Source organism: Sorex fumeus, unplaced genomic scaffold (assembly GCF_029834395.1).
Source record: "Sorex fumeus unplaced genomic scaffold, SorFum_2.1 ptg000043l, whole genome shotgun sequence".
NCBI classification, from domain to species: Eukaryota; Metazoa; Chordata; class Mammalia; order Eulipotyphla; family Soricidae; genus Sorex; species Sorex fumeus.
Genome location: NW_026606100.1, coordinates 43385538 through 43408860, shown reverse-complemented (window position 1 = coordinate 43408860; position 23323 = coordinate 43385538). Strand labels below are relative to the sequence as shown.

At 55.3% G+C, this 23323-nt stretch overlaps 1 protein-coding gene and 1 non-coding gene across 2 annotated transcripts in view; one reads left to right on the top strand and one right to left on the bottom strand.

Annotated features, from left to right (window-relative positions):
• Positions 1–2145: 2145 nt before the first annotated feature.
• LOC130030017 (U6 spliceosomal RNA) lies at positions 2146–2254 on the top strand. The gene has a single exon (XR_008793448.1). It is a non-coding gene; the product is annotated as a U6 spliceosomal RNA (small nuclear RNA).
• A 2236-nt stretch (positions 2255–4490) lies between these two features.
• The window catches only part of VWA2 (von Willebrand factor A domain containing 2), a 33279-nt gene continuing 14446 nt past the window's right edge, over positions 4491–23323 (bottom strand). The window contains exons 6-15 of the mRNA XM_056120325.1: positions 21490–21599; positions 17884–18078; positions 14466–14599; positions 14087–14222; positions 11936–11991; positions 11061–11168; positions 8951–9523; positions 6972–7523; positions 6006–6131; positions 4491–4606 (exon numbers count right to left, since the gene is read on the bottom strand). Coding sequence (XP_055976300.1) covers positions 4491–4606; positions 6006–6131; positions 6972–7523; positions 8951–9523; positions 11061–11168; positions 11936–11991; positions 14087–14222; positions 14466–14599; positions 17884–18078; positions 21490–21599 — 2106 coding nt within the window. The remainder of the gene's footprint in view (positions 4607–6005; positions 6132–6971; positions 7524–8950; positions 9524–11060; positions 11169–11935; positions 11992–14086; positions 14223–14465; positions 14600–17883; positions 18079–21489; positions 21600–23323) is intronic.

Sequence of the window (23323 nt, the reverse complement as noted above, 5' to 3'; positions counted from 1 at the left end):
TTTCAGCCTAACACAGGCTTGGTCATTTTTTTTTTAATAAAAATTTTCAATGATGCTGTATTATACAGAAGAAAGAAAAGGATCTTTTAAAGATTTAACTGACTTTTTTTTTTTTAACGTTACCGGGAATAGAGCAGGGGTGGGGGAGGGGGGCGGGCAGGCATCGCTCTGTGTTTATGGATTCTCTCCTCTGGCCTGACCATGCTGAAGAGAGAAGTTTTCATGCAACACCCTCCTGGTCCGTTTTGAGAGCTTTGCTTCATGTCTGAGGCCCTCCAAGAAAAGGAAGCGATGGATTCTGTGCCGAGCGGCTGCCTCCTGGGGCCGCCCCTGCTTTCCCGCTGGGTTTCTTTATACATATATATATTATATTATTTTTTTTAACACAGGTTGAAACATTTCATCTCTCATCCCTGCCTCATTTCTGAGGGTTCTCGGAGCCCTCTAACACTGGTCCCTGAGAACTAAAGGTCTTTATGTTCTTGTCTTTCTAATCCCAGGACATTTATTTCCTTTGTCACAAATGATGGGTGTCCCCTTACCCAGTGGTGAGTTCATTTTTTTTTTAATAAAAATATTCATTGCATTTTGCGTTGTCTTTCTGGTACATGGAATGACCTGGGGTAGGCCTTGGTGATCTCCCAACTCAAGAGGGGAAACAACTTGGTTTATTGTTGCTGGAGTAACAGCTGTTCAAGCCCAAGTCCTGGCCTTAACTACTTAACTGAAGCGAGTGTAGTTCTGAGGACAAGTATACTTGTGGACAGTGAAAATCAAAACTCCTTGGAATTGAACATGAGCGATTAAATCATTCTTTGTGGTGGGGGAGGGGGGAAGAAGCACAAGAGTCCCTGGGAAAAGGCCCAAGGATCAATTCAGAAAGTGCCCTTAAAAACGACTGATCCAAACTCTGTCTCAACGAAGACAAATGCAAGGCAAGGGTATACATGTAACGGTCTTCCTGAAAAGGAGGCCTGAAAAGTAACTGAGCAGGCCAGAGTAATAGTACAATGGACAGGGTGTTTGCCTTGCACGTGGGTGACCCGGGTTCAATCCCCAGCTTCCCATAAAGTCCCCAAGCACCGCCAGGAGTGATTCCTGAGTGCAGAGCCAGGAGTAATTCTTGAGCATCGCCAGATGTGGATCCCCCCCCCCAAAAAAAAGTAACCGGGCACCAAAATGGGTTTGTTTATTTATTTATTTATTGCTTTTTGGGTCACACCCAGCAATGCTCAGATACTCAGGGGTTACTCCTGGCTCTGCACTCAGGAATCACTCCTGGCAGTGCTCGGGGACCATATGGGATGCTGGGAATCGAACCCGGGTTGGCTGCGTGCAAGGCAAATGCTCGCTCTACTATGCCATCACTCCAGCCCCCAAAATGTTTATTTTTTTAAATGCTAAGAATGTGCTGTGAATATGAGTAATTTGAAAGAAAAACCCCATCTCATGGGCAGGGGTGGAGGACTTGCATGAAAAACATCTAAATGATCTTACCCAAGGCAAGCCACGGTGTTCAGAGCCAGATGGAGTGGACGGCATCAGAGGTGGTGCAGTGACCAGAAATGCGCTCCCGGCTCCTTTATCAAGGAGACACCCTGAGTGCGGCACGACAGCTTTACGGGGCATGGCCGAGTCAAACCTCCAGTCTCAACACTAACATTTGTCATGATCCAGGAATGGAGGAGTAAGCCTCCCCAGGGTGACAGTGACCTCGACTAAGGCCAGGGAGGGGGGCGGAGCGATAGTACAGCCCGTATGGCATTTGCCTTGCATGCGGCCAAACCAGGTTCCATCCCCGGGATCCCATACGGTCCCCCGAGCACTGCCAGGAGTGATTCCTGAGTGCAGAGCCAAGAGTAGCCCCTGAGCATGCTGGGTGTGACCCAAAAATGCAAAATAAATAAACAGCACTGTAGCACTGTCCTCCTCTTGTTCATCAATTTGCTCAAGTGGGCACCAGTAACGTCTCCATTATGAGACTTGTTGTTACTGTGTCTGGCATATCGAATACGTCCCGGGGAGCTTGCCAGGCTTTGCCAGGTAAGATACTCTCGGTAGCTTGCCGAGCTCTACGAGAGGGGCGGAGGAATCGAACCCTGGTCGGCCGGGTTGGCCGCATGCAAGGCAAACGCCCTATCCGCTGTGTACTCGCTTCAGCAACACATATACTAAAATTGGAACGATACAGAGAAGATTAGCATGGCCCCAGCGTAAGGATGACACTCAAATAAATAAATAAATAAAGGCTGGGGGTATTATGGAGAGGCCAGTGGCTCCTGGCCAAGACATGCTGCCCTCAAGAGCTGCTCCCAGTCCCTTGGAAAGACCCTGCCCAGGAGTCCGGAAAAGGACTATAAGGCCTGGGGAGAGGATCTGAACCCTGACCACACATAACACCTCTCAAAAGCAGCCAGAGTGCGGATTAGAACGAGCTAAGAAAACAACTCCACGCACGTGGGACGATCTGAGACCCGCTGATGTATTTTCTTTAGGACAGAAATAACATACTGGAAGCTGAAGCCGGAAGGGCGCTTGCCTCACACACGGCTACCCCAGGTTCGATCCCTGGCATCCCACGTGGTCCCCCTAGCACATCCAGGAGTCATTCCTGAATGCAGAGCCAGGAGTAAGCCCTGAGCATCGCCGGGTGCGTCCCCCACCCAAAAGAAAGAAAACTTCTCTGGAACTTTTATGAACAGAAGCCAGTTCCCCACAGGAGCAAGAAGACCCACAGGCACCCCCTGAGGATACTGGGGAGCCCATTCGATTCACTCAAGAAGGTTCCATGTCTCCATGGCTGGACTCCCCCACCCCATACATATGTGAGCCCAGGGCCTACAATTTTCTGGTGTAATTCTTTTTTTGGTGGGGGGAGGCTCTTAAACCAGGTCACCCCTGGCAGTAGTGGGGGTCACCCTTGTCCTTGAGCCATCTCCCTGGCCCAGCTCCATGTGTCCAGGCAGTTCGGAGTGGACAAGGGACTAGCAGCCCTGACAGAGACAGCCGGTTTAGCTTCTAGAAGCGGCAAGACTGTTTTATTAGAGAGTGATTCGAGCCCCGTTCTCCCTTCTGTTGGACCTGCTTGGAGGCGCCTTTTGTTGGGACCAGCCTAACAGCAGCCACAGACCGAGCCCTGCGTGGTTCCTGGGCTTCCGCCACCCATGTCCACACACCGTGTTCCCCAGCATCTGGGAGCAGTTTTCCTGCCGGGTGGGAATGGACCGGCTTCCTGTGACTGAGAGCCTCAGCCCAGCCAGGAGAGCATGTGAGGATCATTTCTCGATGTTCTCTGCCCTGAACCTGCCACTCATATGACATAGGTTTGGGGAGGGGGGATCTGGGGGGCGTGGGCCACGGCGACACCCCTCGGGGACCTCCCTACTCCAGAATTCCTTCCACACTTAAAGCTAAGTGGAGTTTCAAATGAAGGAGCTGAATGACTGTGGGGTCACAAACAGTCTATTAAAAGCTTTGGAAGTGTCTGGATTTAAGTCAAGAAAGCTGCAAAATGGGAAAAAACTGAGATAAGGCCTGGCCGGGGTCAGGACCCAGATGTGTGCTGACCTGGATTTAATCCCCAGCAACCCTGGGCTCCTGGAAGCACTCCCCCCTCATCACTACTGGGATGGCCCTGGGGACTCCCAGCACTCCTGGGACCCTTACAGCGAACTACCAGCACGGTTAGCCCAGAACTGCTAGGAATGACTGCTGGACACCCTGAGCCCCACCGGGGTCCCCACCACCACCTCACCCCACGAACAGAGAAAACTCAGAGTCGCAGAACAAAGGGGAGAACGGACTCCTAGACTCCATGGGGGTAAGCGCCACATTTGCAAGAAACAGAGCCAGACACACCATATTGCCAAATAGACACAAAATCCTCCCGTGGGACTAGTGGGCCCCATGGTGCCAAAGGGGGTCGTGGCAGGACCCCAGAACAGAAGCCAGACAACACATTCCCTGCTCAGCACAGTGAACCCCACAAACTTTATTTCTGTGGTGTCTTAGAATCCTTCCTCTTTGGCTCCTGGGGGTCTACCACTCAGTGTGCCCACCACAAATCCCTCGCAGGGAGGTGCCCAGAGCACAGCCATCTGCACGCTCCCCCTTCCCCCAGAATCCAACGGGCTGGGGTCGGGGGGGCTCTCCAAGTCTCCCCCACAAAGGCCATTCACGGCCCCCTCTGAACGGAAAGCCAGTAGCAAGTACCTGGGGCCTGGCAGGCCGCTGGGGAACTGGAATCGGGCCACGTTGTCTGTCCAGACGCTGCTGCTCCATCACCCCGAGTTGGGGCCCAGGCACTGCCCCGAGCAGTGTGAGCTGCAGCCTGAACAGCCTCCAGTTCCTCCGCTCTGGGGTGACCCGGGCACCCGCAGGCACAGACGGCAGCTGGAGGTGCTCTAGTCCTCCTCCATGGAGGCTCGGCTCCGTGGCCTCTTCTCACTGGCCGCAGTGCAGAGAAGGCCGGGGCGCAGGGCCAGACCCTGTCAGGGCCCGGGTTGCCCAGGCTGCCGGGATCGATGCTGCAAGGGGTCCAGCCGCTGCCCTCCTGCTGGTGCCGGGCGGGGGCCCCGTGCTTGGGGGGCGTCACCTCTCAAGGTCCCTGGGGGAGAAGTGAACTCTGAGGGCCAGTGGGCTCTGCCCGGCTGGCCACAGAAGGATGCCACCTGGGGGGAGGGCGGATGTCCTGACCCCCTCCACTGCACCCCCAGCCTTCAGAAGGCCCCCAATGCCGGAGGGCTGGGTGGGGAAGTGACCGGAAAACTCAAACCTCCGTGGGGATCTCGGGGTTGTGGCTGGGAGACCCCTAAATTCCTCAACATGGCCCGCCATGGTTCCCTAAGGGCTCCCTCTCCCCGTCTCATCCCCAGCCCTGCTCCGCAGCAGACTCTCAGCACGCCTCTCCTACCCACGGCAGCGAAGCTCAGAGAACCCCCCTCAGGTGCCACCCCCGCCCCCAGCCGGCTCCTACCCTTGCTCCCTCTCTCATCTTCGTTCTGGTCTTCCCAGCCACTATCAAGTGTGTATGTGTGTGTGTGTGTGGGGGGCGGGGTCCCTTGGGATGCCCCCAGTGCCTCATTTCACTTCTCCACTGTGCTGTGACCCACCACCCAGCACGTGGCATTCTGTTCTTGATGCCTGCATGCCCCCCACTAGCCTGGCAGCGCAGAGCTGGAAGAGTCACTGTGACCACTCAGGGGGTGACAACTCCTGCACCCACAGGGCTTCTCCTGCGCGAACGTCCCATGGCTGCGTGATTCCTTCCACTAGGGGAGACGCCACACACACACACATACACACACACATATTCACACTCACACTCACACAGCCCTCTCTCTGTTCAGTGGCCAGGAAGAGCTAAACACACACACACATACACACACTCACATATACACATACACTCACACAGCCCTCTCTCTGCCCAGCACCAGGGAGACACTACACACACACACTCACACATACACACTCTCTCTCACACACACTCACACATACACACACTCTCTCTCTCACAAACACACACACTCACACAACCCTCTCTCTGCCCAGTGCCCAGGGAGACACTCCCCCCACACCCTTTCTCGCTCTCTCTCACATCTCTCTCACACACATCTCTCTCTCTCTCTCTCTCTCTCTCTCACACACACACACACACACACACACACACAAACACAGAGTCTTCTCTTTGCCCAGTGCCCAGGGAGAGGCCAAACACAGACACATTCACACACACACTCTCAGATGCACACACTCACACACACAGAGTCCTCTCTTTGCCCAGCGCCCACGGAGAGACCAAACACACACACACACACACACACACAGACACACACATATTCATTCACACATACTCTCACATACTCTCACATGCACACACTCTCTCCCTCCCCCCCCCCTCTCTCTCTCTCTCTCTCTCTCTCACACACACACACACACACACACACACACACACACACAGAGCCCTCTCTGCCCAGCGCCCAGGACCCCGGCAAGCGCCCACTCACGGTTCTCGCAGTGGGGGCCCTCCCAGCCGGGGCGACACTCGCACCGGTAGCTGCCGAGCTGCAGGACGCAGGCGCCTTCGTTCATGCAGGGGCTGGGGCGGCACAGGTCTGCGGGTCGCTTGGCTTCTACGGGGCAGAAGGGGAGCCCAGGGACCGACTGTCAGGTGAGGCCCGGGGAGGAGGGCTTCTCCCTCTTGGGGTGTCGTGTGGTGCTGCCTCTGGGGGCTCAGAGCACCCCATGTGCCTCGGGCCCTGCACACCCGCGCTGTGAGTGGGAAGCTACTGATCACGTGGCAACAGCCACGCACTGGGTTTTGTTTCCGTTTTTGTCTTTTTGGTCGCACCTGTCTTAGGGGTTCTTAGGGGTCATTTCTGGTGGTGCTCAAGGGGCCAGGTGGTACCAGGGACAGAACCTGGGCTTTTGGCATGCAAAGAATGTCCAGAGTCGTGAGCCAGCTCCCGGGCCCCAGTCACTGGCTTTAACACAGCAGAAAGAGGGTCTCAGGGAAGAAGAGGCTTGGCGGCCCTCCCCCCACCTGCCCTATCTGGGCCAGTGTCCACTTGGGGGTCCCTAGTCCCGTGAGGGTCTGTGGGTGTCCTGCCCCCATGTAAGCAGAGTGCAGAGGGCCAGTGGTGGCTGAGGGCTGGAGCCCACGCTATGCCCGTAGAACTCGTGGGTTCTAGCCCCAGCACCTCGGGGTCCCATGAGCACGGCCTGGGACCCCTCAACCCCACCCCCAAACTAAAACCAATGGCTCAATAAAAAGAAATCCTCCAGTGTGGGATCTGGGATCTGTTTGTCTTCCACTCTCTGCACCCCGAATGTCAAGCGGGGATGGCTTTGCAGGGGACCCAGGGGAGCTGGGGCGTTAACCCAGAGGATTCCGTGGCCAGAGGGAGGACGGACTGGGACGGGCTGCCAGGGTGGGTCCCTGGGATGATGGGTTGAGGCTCCCAGGTACTCACCTGCGCACAGCCACTCCACGAGCGCATCCTGGTGGCGCCGCAGGTCCGAGTAGGCGGCCGCGTGGATGAGGGCGTCACGGGGACCCGCCAGCCTCCGCAGCGCGTCCCCCAGCACGGGCCCCACGCCCACCACCAGCACGGAGACCCCGTTGTTCCGCAGCCTCCGGACGGGGACAGTGGCGTCCTCGGCCGCTCGGCCGCCCGTGAGCAGCACCACCGCCTTGGGGACCCCTGGCCGGGCGCCCCTCTGGACAGTCATCACCTTGTCGTGCACGTGCAGCAGCGCGGTGCCCGCCGACCCCGCGCCCCCCAGGTAGGGGGCCTGGCTGACGGCGCGCAGCACGGCCGCGCGGGTCACGTGCGTGTCCAGCCCGAAGACCGTCTGCACGCGGCTGCCGTAGGCCACCAGGCCCACCTGCGTCACGTCGGGGTTGACGTCGAACTGCTGCGTGCAGCCCCTCACGAAGCTCAGCACCCGGGCGAAGTGCTCGGGCCCCACCGCGGCGGAGGCGTCCAGCAGGAAGACCAGGTCCAGGGCTTGCGTCTGGCAGCCTGCGGGAACAGACGCGCGCTGGGGGCGGTCTGCCGGGTGCCCACCCAACCACGGGCCGGCAAAACGGGCGCTGATCCACCCCCCCTCCCAGGGCACCAACCCATTCCTTGGGTCACTGGTGATGGGCATGGCGTTGGAATTACGCACAGGTTAAACCATCGTTGACAAGCCTGTACCTCAAGTGGTAATAAAAGACCCCCCCCAAAAAATTTTTTAAAGCAAACTGCTTCTCTCTTTCTCCTCTCCTCTTCCTGCTGGCTGTGTGATATTTACCTGTTAGCTCATTACCTGTCCAAGTGCATGTTATATGTTATAAGAAAAGTATTGTGGGGTGAAGGTGTAGGGACTTTGAGAAGGTCCCCTTCTTCCCTGAAAATCTTAAACAACTTTTTTTTTTTTACTTTTGGGGTCACACCTGATGATGCTCAGTGGCTCCCCCTGGGCTCTAAACTCAGGAATCACTCCTGGCTGTGCTCAGGGGACCATATGGGATGCTGAGGATTGAAGCCGTGTTGGCCAGGTGCAAGGCAAACACCCTACCTGCTGTACTATTGCTCTGTCCCCCTCTTAAACAATTGTATATTGGGGGGGGGGGGTTGAGGGGGAAACTCTCAGGGATCACTCCTGGAGGTACTTGGGGATGATGTCGGCACTAGGGGGTCCAAGCAGGGCAAGCACATTAGCCCATGCTCTGCCTCTGGCTGTGAAGTGTTTTTATGCCCACCTGGTGCTCCTGGGCAGGTGTAAAGGGGAATCTGGACCAGGTGGCCCTTCTCGCCTCCGGGTAACATCTGGGTTGCAAGGTAGATGCTGCTCCCACCCACCCCTCACCCCTGGGAGGAGAGTCTGGGGAGCCCCCTCAGGGACGTTTCAGTGGTCACCACTCCGCAGTCCATCGGCCCCATGCCCAGTCTCAGGGACAGTGGTCTCCAGCGCCCTCTGCTGGTGGGCCAGGAAACCAGCTTCCTAGATAAAGACGCTCAAGAGAAATGTGACTGCAGAGCCCTAGGTAAGATCTTGACAGGGGTTCTGTTCAGGAAATGCTTGTTCCTCTGTGTGTGTGTGTGTGTGTGTGTGTGTGTGTGTGTGTGTGTGTGTGTGTGTGTGTGCGCGCGTGCTGCTCTTCTGTGGCCTGTTAACACTGTCAGCAGCAGCAGCTAACAGCGCCCAGAGCAATGCTGCGAGTGCCTGCTATGAGCTCATTCTGCAGGCCACATGCACACTGCTTGCATTTTCTCTGACTTTGCAGACACCTGTCTTTTCAACTTCCAATTTACAGACTGGTGCAGTGAGGAGTGACTTAGCACGGGCCAGGCAGCAGCAGGGGCGATGTCCCAACCCGCAGGCTGAAGCTCTGGTTAAGTGGTGTCCAAAGAGGGTCCCTGGGCGGGGTGACACTGCCCGGGGGAGGGGGGGGGGTCCTTACCTGGCTGCAGCCGGCTGCACAGTTTCGTCTGCAGCTCCGGGATTTTGTGGAACAGGTCCTGAGGGCTGGCGTAGATCATCACCTGTTTGGGGCTGCCCGTGATCTCCTCCAACTCTGCCCCCACCGCCTCGCTGCCCAGCGCCAGCAGGAGCAGCTCCCGGGCCCTGGCGTGCCGCGCGGCGCCGGCCACCTCGTCCTGGGAGCGCGCCTCGGTGAGCAGGACCAGCACCCGGCGGGGACGGTCCCGGCCCGCCACGCCCACGCTGCCGAAGCCGCGCTCCGCTGCCTCGCGCAGGGCGCGGCCCGTGAGGGTGGCCCCGCCGTGGAAGGGCAGGGCGTCGAGGCTCCCGAGCAGGTCGGCCACGTCCTGGTACTCGCCCACGGGCACGGCCAGGGCCAGCTCCCCGCTGTACTGGGCCACGCCCACGCGGGCCTGGGCCTCGTCGCTCAGTGCCGCCTGCACGAAGCGCTTCACGAAGGCCTTGGCCCGCAGGAAGCCGTCCAGCGTGGTGCCCGCGGAGCTGGCCAGCAGGAAGAGGACGTCGGTTCTGCAGTCCACGCTCAGCTTCGGGGCTGCGGGGAATCACAGTGGCCAGTCACTGGGCGCGCCCAGCACTACCACCACCTCCCGGAGGATACGCCAGGGGTGACCCCAGGACCCTGCCTCTCCAGGGTCTGCACTAGGGCTTCATGGTCTGGGGGCCACACCCGGCAGTGCTCGGGGTGTACTCCTGGCTCTCTGCAAGGGATCACTCATGGCAAGGCTTCAGAACTGTATGTGGTGCCGAGGATAGAACCGGGTTGGCCCACCCGCTAGGCAAGCACCCTACCTGCTGTACTGCCTCTCCAGTATGACTTATTTTGGGGGTTTTATAACCACCTGGGCTATATCCAGCCACGCTAAGGAGGCCAAGTGGGGCGAAGGATCAAACCCAGGGCCTGAGTGCCAGGCCTGTGCTCCAGCCCTGTGACCTTGCTTTCCGCCTCACCACTGTGACTTCTTATAAAGATTTCATAGGGATCAGGAAAGAGTCCAGCAGACTGGGTGCTTGCCTTGCAAGCGGCTGAATGACAGTACAGTGGGCAGGGCACTCGCCTTGCACACGGCCAGCCCAGGTTCGATCTCCAGCATCCCATATAATCCCTGAGCATTGTCCAAAGGAATTCATGAACACAAGAGTAACCCCTGAGAATTGCAGGGAGTGGCCCCAAAACAAAACATAAAACAAGCAAAACAAAAATGCTACTAAGGCCGGAGAGAGCTGGACAGGCCGGAGTATGTGAGAGGCCCAGACTCGGTCCAAGGCGCTGCCTGGTGTAGACCCCCCACCCCCACCCCAACGCATAGAACTGGGAGTAGCCCCTGAGTATGGCCAGGTGTGACCCAACCAACCCCCCAAGCACTGTCCTCCCGTTGTTCATCGATTTGCTCAAGCAGGCCCAGTAACGTCCCCAGTAAAGTTGTGAAACTTGTTGTTACTGTGTTTGCCATATCAAATACGTCATGGGTGGCTTGCCAGGCTTTGCCGTGCGAGCAAAGTACTCTCAGTAGCTTGCCGGGCTCTCTGAGAGGGGTGGAGGAATTGAACCCGGTTTGGCTGGGTTGGCGGCTTGCAAGGCAAACGCCCTACCGCTGTGCTATTGCTCCAGCCCTTCCCCCCAAAAAAGAGTTATTAAGCACCTAGGTTGAGCACGTAATACATATGATTTTTATCTCAAGCTTCCAAAACACTGTAGGTAAGAAGGATATATTTTTTATATATAGTAAAAATTTCTATTATTGGGGCTGGAGCAATAGCACAGCGGGTAGGGCATTTGCCTTGCACGCGGCCGACCCAAGTTTGATTCCCAGCATCCCATATGGTCCCCCAAGCGCTGCCAGGAGCAATTTCTGAGTGCATGAGCCGGAAGTAAGCCCTGTGCATCTCAGGGTGTGGCCCAAAAAGAAAAATAATTATTATTTAAAATAATATAAAACCTATTATTATATAATAATAAAGCCTATTATTAAAATCCTTACTTTATACCTTTAAAGCCACAGCGGCCTGAAGATCCTGGTTCCTCTTTTAACTGGGACCCTCCCTTCCCAGTCCCCCCCTCACCAACCTACCGCAGGCGGCCGCCCCGTCGAAGGGTGGTGGGCACAGGCAGCGGTAGCCCTCACGGCCTTCTGGAACACACGTGCCTCCATTCTGGCAGGGCTGTGAATCACAGGGGCCTGGCAGAGAGATGCCCATCACCCGCCTGGCACAGTAGCCCCGAGGGCCAAAGACATGAGTCTCTCAGGCTACCCTGCATTCCTCCCCGGAACCCTGGAAACTCGATGACCCCCACCATGAAGAGGGCAAGGGGGTGACTGGTGGGTGGGTGGGTGGGTGGGCTCAGGCTCTCTTGTGCACCTGAGTAAGGGGCTGGGTGCTGCCCACCTTAAGTTGGAGGCCCAAACCCTGCACACCCCCGCCCCCACTCCTATTTAAAGGTAGGACCCCTTTAGAGAGGGAATGTTCTCTGGGGGCCCGGGCCAGGGTCCTCACCCAACAAGACCACAGTTGGACGGTGTCCCGAGAGGAAGAGATGAGGGTGAAATGAAAGGGAGGCCCCGGGTGGGGGTGAGGGAGGAGACCCTCTCTGCCCCTTGCCCCCCACCTCCCAGGCTCTCCACCCAACTCCTGCCTGCAGCCTGAGAGAAACGACAACTCTGCCTGTGGTTTCAGATCCCCTCCTTCACCGTGTGAGTGTGTGTGGGGGGGGAAGGGGTGGGTCCTGGGAAACATGTGTAGGGCATTGGGGTTGCCCACAGCTGCTAAGCTGGCCCCCTGGATCCATGCCTATAAAGGGCTGGGTAGCATCAAGGCCAACTTTGGGGCCCACCCATGGGTGTGATTATATAGCTTCTTCTGCCCAAGCTCCCGGGGTGCAAACGCCCAGAGAAACGAGCTTGGAGCCCGGGCGCAGGAGAGCACAGTGGCAGAGGCGGACTGTTACCTGGGCAGGTGGTCCTGTAGCAGGTGGCAGGGTGGGCCAAGAACACTTTCTTCCAGCTGCATAGCACGGGAACAAGAGACAGGGGGCAGAGTTGAGTAGGACAGGGCACGACTGGGAGGGTATTAGAAACACGGGAGCCGCTGCCTGGGCCCAGGGCAGAGGCAGGCCAAGAAACAAACTCTTGGGCAAGAAAGATGAAACAGGGGTCATGGTGCTGGCCTGGCAGGGGGCTCCCCTTGGTCCAATCCCTGGCACCACCTCTGGTCTCTTGAGCAGCCCAGGAGTGACCCCCTGAGCACAGAGCCAGGAGCAGTCCTAGGGTGCCAGTGAGAATGGCCCCAAGTCCCCTGGCTCTTGTCTAGGTTCAACCCCTGGGACCACAGAACCACCTGGAGCAACCCCCAGACACAGAATTAGGCAGAGACCCCAAACACTGCCTCCTGTGGCCCTCCCAAAGAAACATTTAGGGGGGGGCGCCCAGCCTTTAAGGGGCCTCTCAAGAAGTTCTTAGAGGATCCCGAGGCTCCCTGCATCAGTTCTCTGGCTACTAGTTCAGTCCCTCAAGTGGCAGGGATGCCCTGGGCCACCAGGGTACAACTGGAGATGCTCAGGGCACCATGCGGTGCTGGGGACTGAACCTGGGGGAGAGGGGGTGCATGATTGGCAAGTGCTCTAACCACTGCACTATCTCCCAGCCAGGATCCCAGTTAAAAATAAATGAAGGGGCCCACCAGAGCTACAAAAGGCGATGCTAGGAGGGCCATGCTGCACTGGGGGTTGAACCCGGGGCCTGCTCTCTACCACATCCTGGTCCATCTGTTCTGCATGTATTGTAGGGACTATTTCAACACCCCTGCCCCCGAGATTATCTGTAGCACTGTAGCACTGTCCTCCCGTTGTTCATCAATTTGTTTGAGCAGGCACCAGTAACGTCTCCATTGTGAGACTTGCTGTTACTGTTTTTGGCATATCAAATACACCATGGAGAGCTTGCCAGGCTCTGCCATGCGGGTGGGATACTCTCAGTAGCTTGCCAGGCTCTCTGAGGGGGGCATAGGAATCAAACCCGGGTTGGCTGCGTGCAAGGCAAACACCGTACCCTCTGTGCTATCGCTCCAGCCCTTGACAAATAAATTTCCCAGGATCTCATTTTCCTCATTTTGCACACAGGTAGACGCTTGCAGAGTGTACACAATCAAAGAAAGGCTACACAACAAATGGACAGATGACCAGACAAGAAGATGATTCTGGAAAACGCTCCCCAGAAGTATGCTGTCTTCTTTTACTAACTTTTAAGGGTAAAAGATTGCTTGTAACTCTCATTTAAAAAAAAAGAGATTATCATAAAAATATAACAATAATGTGAGTTGGCTCTCTGGTCAGGAGTCCAAAGCGTCTCTGTTCAAATCCTGAACTTGGGGGGCAGTTTCCTTCCTGCCTGTCTCGGGGAGGGCAGCAGAGGTCACACAGATTCTGGCTCTGTCACCCCAGGTCCGGGGCTTTCCTTCTCCACCTCTGAATTCTTCTTCTCCCCAGCAACCCCCTGGGGTCTCTACTGGGGCCAGACCTCTCCCGTACCACAGTCCCAGCCCGTCACCCAAAATGTGTTGCCCCTACAATCTGTACCGCCCGTGTCCATCAAACCTCACTCTGCAGCCCAAATGGGCATGCAAACCAGCTGCGCCCTGACCTTGAGGTCAGCTTCATGCTGACATTCTGGGACTGCTCCTGGATGGCCCCCATGAACCTGATGTCACCCACAGTGACCTCCGAGGCTGCAAGCTCCATCTTTGGGGGGAAGCTGGGCTTGGAGGGTGAGATGCTCTCCCAGGTCACAGGGGCATCAGGGTCCAGCAAGGCCATGTGCAGACTCTGCCTTCGATGCCAGAGCCCTGCCCCCTTCCCTGATCCCCCTTTGTTATACCGCTCCGAGCAAGCAGACCATCACCCTGGAGGGCCAGCTCGGGAATTTCCAGGTCCCTGGGGCTGCCTGCTGCCCCCTGCCCTCACCTCCGTCTGGGGGGACATCTCAGTGAGCCAGTATGGCTACAACTCTGCCCTGGGCTCCATCCTCCCACCCCACCAAACACCTCTTGTCCCTGAGTCCCCTCCCTCCCGGCCAGGCTCTCACCCAAGACCCCGTGAACAAACCTGGAGAAGGGGCAGTGTGTGGCCAGCACTCCGCCCGCGGGGCCCCGGGACCCTCGCCAGCACGGGGCATGGCCTGCGTGTTCCTGCACGGTCTCCAGTGTCCGGCGTTCACAGGGGTGAGGCTGCACAGTGCATTCTGCAGGGGTGGGGCGCAGAGGAGACAGTGTTGTGTGCCCCCCCCCCGGGGAGCCACAGGGCTCTGTCCACAGAGAGAGATGGCCAGCGAAGCGGGGTTGCACCCCCAAAGCTGCCTGCGCTGACTTCAGCAGACCGAGCAGGGTAAAGGGGGCAACATCCCAGCTGCCCCCTGGACTGGCTCAGGGTGCCCCCGTGCCCCTCCTCCTGCCAGCTCCGGGACCCGCAGTCCACCCGAACCTACCTGGGCTGGTGGCGGTGCAGACGCCAGAGTGGCTGAGGGTGCTGAAGAGACCGTTGGTGGCGTCCGGGGCCTGCTCCGCCATGAGCACGTACCACTCCCTGGGCTCGCTGGCCAGTGTGTGCAGCTCCTGCCACCTGGGGCCGTCCCACAGAGAAGGGCCAGGGCTTGTCTGTCGTGTCCACCCAACATCACCCCGCCCTCCCCCCCCCCCGTCACCGTGCCCTGGGTCTCTCGGCCACTCAGAGGCAGCCTCTGCCCAAAGCACACAGCATGAGTCCGAGAAGTGGGTCACCTGCCTGCCAAGACGCTTAAACCGCATCCCCACCCGAGAGCCTCGATGCAGAACCCCGGGCAGCTCTGCTGTCAACGCCCCCCCCCCACCCCAATCCTAACAACTCTGTCATTCTGTCACTGCCCCTGTGAGAAGAAAAGCCAAGAGGACGAGAAGGAAAGTGGGAAAGGAGACAGTGGCAGGAGCCACGCCCACAGACACAGCGAGGAAGGAAGGGCCGAGATGTGCCCACGGAGGGCCCAGAGCTCCAGGGTGAGCAGGATCATGCCACAGAGGATGGGCTGGCACCCCGAGGGCACCACGAAGAGGGTCCCAGACAAAAATCATGAAGCTCTGAGACTTGTGATTAAATCTCTAAAGAGATCAACTAGCCTCGAATATCCATAAGACACACAGGTCCCTGGTGGGACCTCTGGGCTATCTCTGGAGGGGTCGGGTCACACTCACACCCCAACCCATCATGCCCAGGGTGGGACCCCACCCTTTACACCTGAGCACCACAGAGATGGCAAATTGCCAAAAACCTCAGGTACAATGGTTTGTTTATTTATTTATTTATTTATTTTCTGCAAACTCCAGGCTTTCTTGGAGTCCGGGTGAACAACCTCCCCCACCCCACTCCATACTTCTAGAAGCCCAGGCAGCCACTGGCATGTAAACTCACTGCCCAGTTAAATATTCTGGATTTTCTGTACTGCACAGCAAGCAGTACACTCGGCCGCACAACTGCTCCAAATTCTACAATAGTAATGTCCCAGTTAGATCTGTGCACCAGATTGGATGGTAATGTAATGTTGAGGCCAGTGAAGCTCAATAAAAACACTAACCCAGAAGGCTCAACTAGCAACAACAGCTTAGTAAACCCTCAGACAAGGACCTAAAGTCCCCAGGTGAGATACAAAAGTTTTCACCAATTTTATTTTCCTGAGTTTTTTTTTTAATAATTCCATTAGCCATTTAATGGTAACAGGCAATATAAAACAAATTATTTGGGGCCTGCTTAATTATGGGGGCAGATTTGAGGGGTGGTTGGAGGGAAGGTAATTGTGGTGGTAGAATTGGGGTTGGATGCCTGTAACAGATGCATCACGCACAACTTTGTACACTACAGTGTTAAGGTAGAAAAAAATTACAAAGCTCAAAGGACTGGTGAGTGTTGCCTGTGTGTGTGTGAAGCCCAAGCTGGATGCCCAAAACCAGGCTGCTCTCCACAAGCCCCCTGCCCCCAGCATCTCTGGGTATCACTCTGAAGGGTTCAGCACTGCTGGGTCAGGCGTCATAGCATCTCTGAGCACTGGACCCTGCCACCTGGCTGAGGACTGCTGGACATGCCCAGACCCCTTGAGCACAGTTTTGGAGACAAAAAAGCAAATAAACATGTCTGGGATATTGACCTTAGGGCATGAAGAAAGGCTTAAGTGAAGCTGGGATCCTTGTTTTTGTCTTGGGGCTGCCATGCTTGGGGGGGGGGGGGGCTCACAGCTGGACCCCCTGTAAGCCCAAGTATGCAGTTCAATCCACTGAGCTCTCTCTGAACCTTCTCCTTAAGAAGACAGGGCAGAATGCCTTAAAAAGCCTCTTCATCAAGCAGGCAGTGAAATGTACCGGACTTTGTCAACGGGATGAACACGCCGTTTGTTTCTAGGATTCTGACAGGTCAAACTTCTGGTTCTCCTCTGAAGTCAGAACAAACCTTCCTTCTAGGACTTCGGACAGTGTCCGGCACCCGGGGGCCTGGCTCCATTCCTGCCCCCACTCTCAAGGCTCCTGGCTCTGCGAAAGTTTTCTTAACAGCTTCTGGGGGGCCCTGGGGCTCAGTCAGTGCCCAGAACCCTCCAGAGGGGAAAAGATAAATCACGAAAGTGGTGCCTGGCCTAAAGCAGTGCTAGTCTCGAGACTTTGAGCTCCACATTGGTGGGCATCGGAGTGATGGGGGCGAGACAGCAGACTGAAGTTCTGGACCCCATGCAAATTCAACTTCCATTCAACTATACAAAATATATTATTTTGGTTGTGCTTTGGGACAGGGATTGGGCTTGGGATGGAAACATCCCAAATATGGCAGTAGGAAGGTGTCATGGTGGTGGGATTGGTGTTTGAATATTAAATGTAATCAAATATCGTGAACTACCTTATAAAATAAAAAAAATTAAGAAAAAAAGAAATTCTATAAGGGATTTCTTGCAGCATTTCACAAATTGAATGGTTTATTTTTTAATTATATATTTTTAAATTAAAAAAAAATTCAACTTGCATTTCCCTAGGCCCCAGAGGATATCCTGCTGGTGGCGCCGGGAACACTCTGAGAAGCAGAGGCTCACTGCATCCAGACCTTTTCTAAGATAAGACGATTAGGAGTCTGGGGTGGCCTCACTGGGGGCATCTGCCACCCAGGCCACTCTGATCTGACACTGGTGTCTGGTGCCCTCCCAGCTGGGGACGTCTAAAGCAGAGCAAGGGCCCCGTGCCTGCCTGCCACCCCGGCTGACCTGACTCTGGAACGAGGCAAGTGCCAAGAATTCGAGCAGGCAACAGGGGCCAGAGAGTGGAGAAAGAGGACAGGGGTTAAGGCACTTGCTTTGCATGTGGCTGACGTGGGTTTCATCCCCAGCACCACGTACAATCCCCCGAGAACTGCCAGGGGTGATCCCTAAGGCCAGAGCCAGGAGTCAGCCTTAAGCACTGCTGGGCATGGCCCCCAAACCAGCCAAACCAAAAAAATCAGAAGCAACATGTGCTATGGCCTGACCGGGTCCCTTCATCCACTGGGTCAGTTAATGCTTCCAGAAGCTTCTCTTTGTCTTTGTCTCCCACTCCCTGCTTCGGGTCATGCTTTATCATGAAGTCAGGAATACCCTCAACAGCCTTAAGGCTCTGACTTCTGGGGGACCCCCCTACAACCTGCCCTCTCTCCTGTGCAGTCAAAGGAACCCATGAATTTTCATTTTTTGCCCACAATGAACACGAGTCAGGTGTCCGCCACCAAGAACACAGACTAATGACAATGCAAATCTTCACACATCAGACATGGGGCACCCTGCACCCCAGAAATGATAATATGACCAAGTGGGCAAAAGGCCAATCCCCAAGCTCACTGCCCAGTCCCCTGGTGCCCAAGCGTCTTACCTCGGGAAGCGGACCCCCACGGCGAACACAGAGACGCCCCTTTCCTTCAGCTGCTTGGCCGGCAGGGCCACCTGCCCCTGGGAACGCCCGTCGGTGACGATGATGAGGACCTGGGGCACGGAGGCATTTCTGCCCCCCGGGAAGCCTTTGCGCAGAAGGTACTTCAGAGCCAGCCCTGTCTCTGTGCGCCCACCTCTGAGCTCCCCGGAAAGGAAGAAAACAAAGAAGACAGTGTCAGTGACCCCCGCACCCCTGAGAGGGAAGCCGAATGAGAGCTCAGAAGACTCCGGCCAATCCCCAAGCTACAGTGAGGATGAGGTTTGAGGTGATATCGTGGTTCCCTGTGGGCTTGGACGGCCACTGTCTCCTGGGGTGTGGGGAGAACAAGCCACTGAGACTGGTGAGAACCCACAAGAGCACAATCATTCACAGCCTCGGGCGGAGGGGGTGAGGGCTGGGATGTTGAGGGCTGGGGTGTTGCATCAAAGCTGGTCCCTCCCCGGCTGCTGGCTCTTGTCCTCTCTCCTATGCCCAGTCAGACTCATCTCCCAAGCACAGGGACCATGGATGGAGCTCAGTATTTTTTTGGGTTTTGTTTTATTTTAAGCAAAAGACAAAAATCCTGAACTCAACCTCTCAACCTGTCTGGACCCTTCAAGGGAAAAGACTGGTTCCTTGGTGATATAGTTCAATTCATTGGGTTACTCTATATCCAGTACAAAGGATTATCATAAAAAATACAGCCAGAGAGAGAGCGAGCGAAAGAGAGATAGATAGATAGAGAGAGAGAGAGAGAGAGAGAGAGAGAGTACATCCATCAGGGAGGGTGCTTGCATGCGGGCGACCCAAGTTCAATCCCTGGAGCAACGAGTGCAGAGCAAGGAGTAATCCCTGAGCACTGCTGGGTATGACCCCAAAACAAAAACAAAATACAGCTTCATGGAAAAATACCTACCAGATTCTAATAAGTGGGGGGGGGGGGGGGGAAAGAGAAAGACGCTTTGCAGTTCTATCTGTTCTAGAAGCACAGGCACAGGTCCCTGTACTGTGCAAGCAGCCCAAGGCAGCTATAAAAGGCTGTGCAAAAGGCAAGCGGTGCTAATGTGCATAGAGTTTCTTTGAATACGAATGCATCTGTTACAACACCGATGGGGTCCCACACAAAGCCACACCCACAGAACTGGGCAGCGTGACTGAGGTCAGTGAAGGCCCCGGCCCTGTGCTCATGGTCTCTGCGGCCAACTGCTGACCCTGCTTTCACTGCACGTAACTGGAGGGGTGCAGACTCCATCCTAATCGTTTTGCAGATTCTCAGTGCCAAGTGGACACAGGGCTCATCTTCGAGTGGGTTTTTAGCCCTGAGGACATCATCTTGATCGCAAGAAGGAACTATGCTAGGTCTGGGGTAGGGAGGCACGGCCTCCTCCATTTCTAGCTCTACTGCAGGGAAGGGGCCAAGCGCCCTGGGGAATCCCCCTGCCCGTCAACCTGGCACTGCTCAGATGAACCATGGCATCCTCTTGCCAAGTATTCCTACTGGCCCTGCACCTCAACTGCCCCAACCCCTCAGAGGTGCTCCCTGGACTGGTTCTGATCTCTGACGGGTATCATAGGAGCCACAGAGCGAACCAGACATGGTGCCAAAGCAGAGATGATCACACCTGGGACCCCTGAAGAGTCGTTTCTCCTTCCGGGGGCTCGTCTGGCCATTGTTCCTGAGATTCTAGATTCCTACACGGTCAAGACTGCCTTCAAGTCCTGAGCTCTCATTTGCAGCCCAGCTCTGAGAAGAGGCTCAATTCTTCAGGGGATGGGAGGGCCAAGAGGAGTGGCCGAGAACAGAGTTTTTTGGAGGTGGGGGGGGGGCGATGCTGCCTGGATGAACAACGGGGTCCCTGTGGGTCCCATCTGAATCATGGGCCACTTCTTACCCTTGGTTCTTCCACTCAGGAATACAAGGGATTGGAGGAGCTGGGAAGACTAAGTATGCCATTTTTGAAAAAGGCTCTTGCCTTGCTCAACGAACCCCGTTTTCATCCCTACCCTAGTCTATGGTCCCCCAGACACTGCCAGAGGTTGCTCCTGAGCCCAGAGACAGGAGTGGCCCCAGAGCACCAGGGGGTGTGGCCCCCAAATAAAAACAAGGAACTGGAATGGCTGCCAGATGGTTGGCCCCATTTGCTCTGAGAACGGGACGGAGCCATTTGAGTCCATGTCGGTTTCTCACTTTCAGTCCTAGACTCTGCTGGGGAGGCGACTTATTCTTCTGCAAATGTTAGTGCGCCTAGAAGGGCACAAAGTGGTTTTACGGTAATAAAATAGTGTAGTACTAACGGTGTAATCCGTCAGCCACAATGTGCGTATCTTAGAGCTCTCCACTAGATGATTCTCAGCATCCTCAGACGTGTGCAACCACCACCCCTGCATAAGTCCGAAACACTTTCGATATCTCAACAATGACACTTCAGGCTAGAAGCAGGCATGCCCCAAAGATGCCGACATGACTGACGCCGACAGCGTGGGCCACCGGTGGCTCACAGTGCATGTGGCTCCGTGAACACAAACCACAGCACCAGCATGAATCTACTTGATGTCTCCATAGATGTGCCTAGACCTGGTGACTCCATGTACACAAAATACATAATACGGGATCTTTGGTGCCTGCTTTTTGCCGTATTTTTGAGGCCTATGCTCAGTGTGACCTGAGTCATGTCATCTTGCTACTTCAAGGATGAAAAGCATTCCGCTGCACGGACGGGCCTCCTTCTCTTTACTGGACATGAGTTAGTTATGTGCGGCTGACCCTGAATGTTGGCACACAAGTGTTGACATCGGCATGTTTTCACTTCTCTCGAAGTTGCCGAGTCAAGTGGCAACTCTAACACAGAGAAGTGACCAAACTCTCTCTGGAACCTGGGGATCTCCGGGGCCATAGAAAGGAGGCGCCCTGATGTACGAGGAACTGGGGAACTGTCCAGGGCTGCAGGTGTCACCAGGGACAGTGTTGGGAAAGGTTCCCCTGCTCCTGCCAGCCCTAGACATGCTTCACCCCATCTTCACACACACACACACACACACACACACACACACACACACACAAAATCATACATACACACCAGCTGTCCAACACACAATCACACACACATACATACACACCAGTTGTCTGCCCCCCACACACATAGTCACACACACACACATACCAGCTGTTCAACACACACACACACACACAATATACAGTCACACTAGCTATCCACCCAACACACAATCACAAATACACATCAGCTGTCCAACACCCTCCCCAGCTCTTTTCCCAAGGAAAAGGCAAGGGTACACACACACACACACACACACACACACACACACACACACACACACAAAATGAAAGTGACTCACATTTACATTCCACCTGGGACAGCATCCTGGGCCCACTGCGGGATGCAGCCAGGGGTGGGGAGTCCTTGTCAATGCCCCCTCTCTCAGGGGTCTGGTGGGTGGGGGGTTTTGGGAGCAGCCCCCAGAGCCCCCTGCACCCACCGCCTCCCTTGCAGGAGCACTCTTTAGAACAGCGAGCTCCTTCTCCCCGGCAGTGTCCCTGGTCATACGTACTTGAAAACCATCCTCTTGATCCTCGCCTTCACCTGCTGCCGGCTGGAGAACGAATCCAGGGGGAACTCCAGGTGCGGCACCGCACTGAACTGGAGCGCCCCCACACGGACCTGCATCAAGAGAGGTCAGAGAGCGGGCTGGTCACCTGCATGCCTAGGAAAAGGTGAGAACAGAGCCTGACCCCACCCAGCGTCAGCTCACTCAGCAAACGCCAGGACTGAGCATCCCCCATTTCCCTGAAAGAAGATTCCTAGGACCTGGGGCACACAGGGAAAGAAGATCTACCTGTGTATCGGGGGCTGGAGAGAGAGGCCAGGGGTGGGGGTGGGGGGGAGGCACTTGCCTTGGCCGCAGCTGACCATGTAGCTCATGATGCTTCGATACATTTTAAAATAGAAAATAAAATGTGTGTATTTAGCCTCACTGCTTATCTTTTCCTAACAATTTTGGGAGGATATTCAAGAGAGCTTATAAAGGGGGACTGGAGCGATAGTACAGTGGGTAGGGTGTTTGCTTTGCATGTGGTCGACCTGGGTTCAATTCCAGCATCCCATATGGTCCCCTGAGCACCGCCAGGAGTAATTCCTGAGCGCAGAACCAGGAGTAACCCCTGTGCATCACTGGGTGTGACAACGCCCCAGATCTTATAAAGGGACTGGAAAAATAGAAAGTGTGTGGGTAGGAGGGAGTTTTTTTCATGGAATGGCCTTTTACTGATTGACTGACTTCAGGGGGCACCCTAGGTGGTCGTCTTCAGGAAGCCCAGGGGCTGAGCAGTCAATTTTTGGTTGGCTGGTTAAGAACAAGAGTATGTGGTGCTGCTCAGGGGGACTCTAGGGGCCTCCAGGGCCTAATGCTCGAGGCTCAGGGGGACCTGGACTCCAGAGGATGGAGCGTGGGGCTGCAGCCCTGCTGGACCATCTCCTAACCCCTATCTTTTTATTGGGGCTTGTGAACAAATAACTTTGCATAAAGAAAAAAAAACCTGAGAACTCCCTGGAAACCAACAGCTGTGTCTATTTAGGGGGCGAAACAGGAAGGATGCAGCTTCAAACAAAACCAGAGAGACCTGACTTAACTTAGTAGTTAAGGCATTCAATTTAATTGGTGGTTTGGGGGCAACACAGTCGCCTTTTATCTTCTGTTGACTGTCTGCGAAGAAGCAAGCCGCCCCAACTTCTCACTGAATTGTAATCACCAGCTGTCTTCCCTGCACACAATCACAAACATGCTTCAGCTGTCCAACACACAACACACAATCATACATACATACACACCAGCTGTCGAACACACACACAATCATACATACACACCAGCTGTCCAACACACACACACAAAATCATACATACACACCAGCTGTCCAACACACAATCATACATACATACACATCAGCTGTCCAACACATACACACACAAAAAATTATACATACACACCAGCTGTCCAATACACAATCATACATACATATACCACCAGCTGTCCAACACACACAATCACACACACACACACATACATATACACAACCAGATGTCTGCCTCCCACACACGTAATTACACACACATACCAGCTGTCCAACACACATACATACATACATACACACCAGCTATCTGTCCCCCCACACACATAGTCACATACAAACATACCAGCTGTCCAACACACACACACACAATCATACAATCACACTAACTATCCACCCAACACACAATCACAAATACACATCAGCTGTCCAAAACACACACTCAGACCAGCTGTCCACCCCACACTCACAATCACACACACACACCAGCTGTCCGCCACCATAATCACACACACATCAGCTGTCTACACCCACAGTACA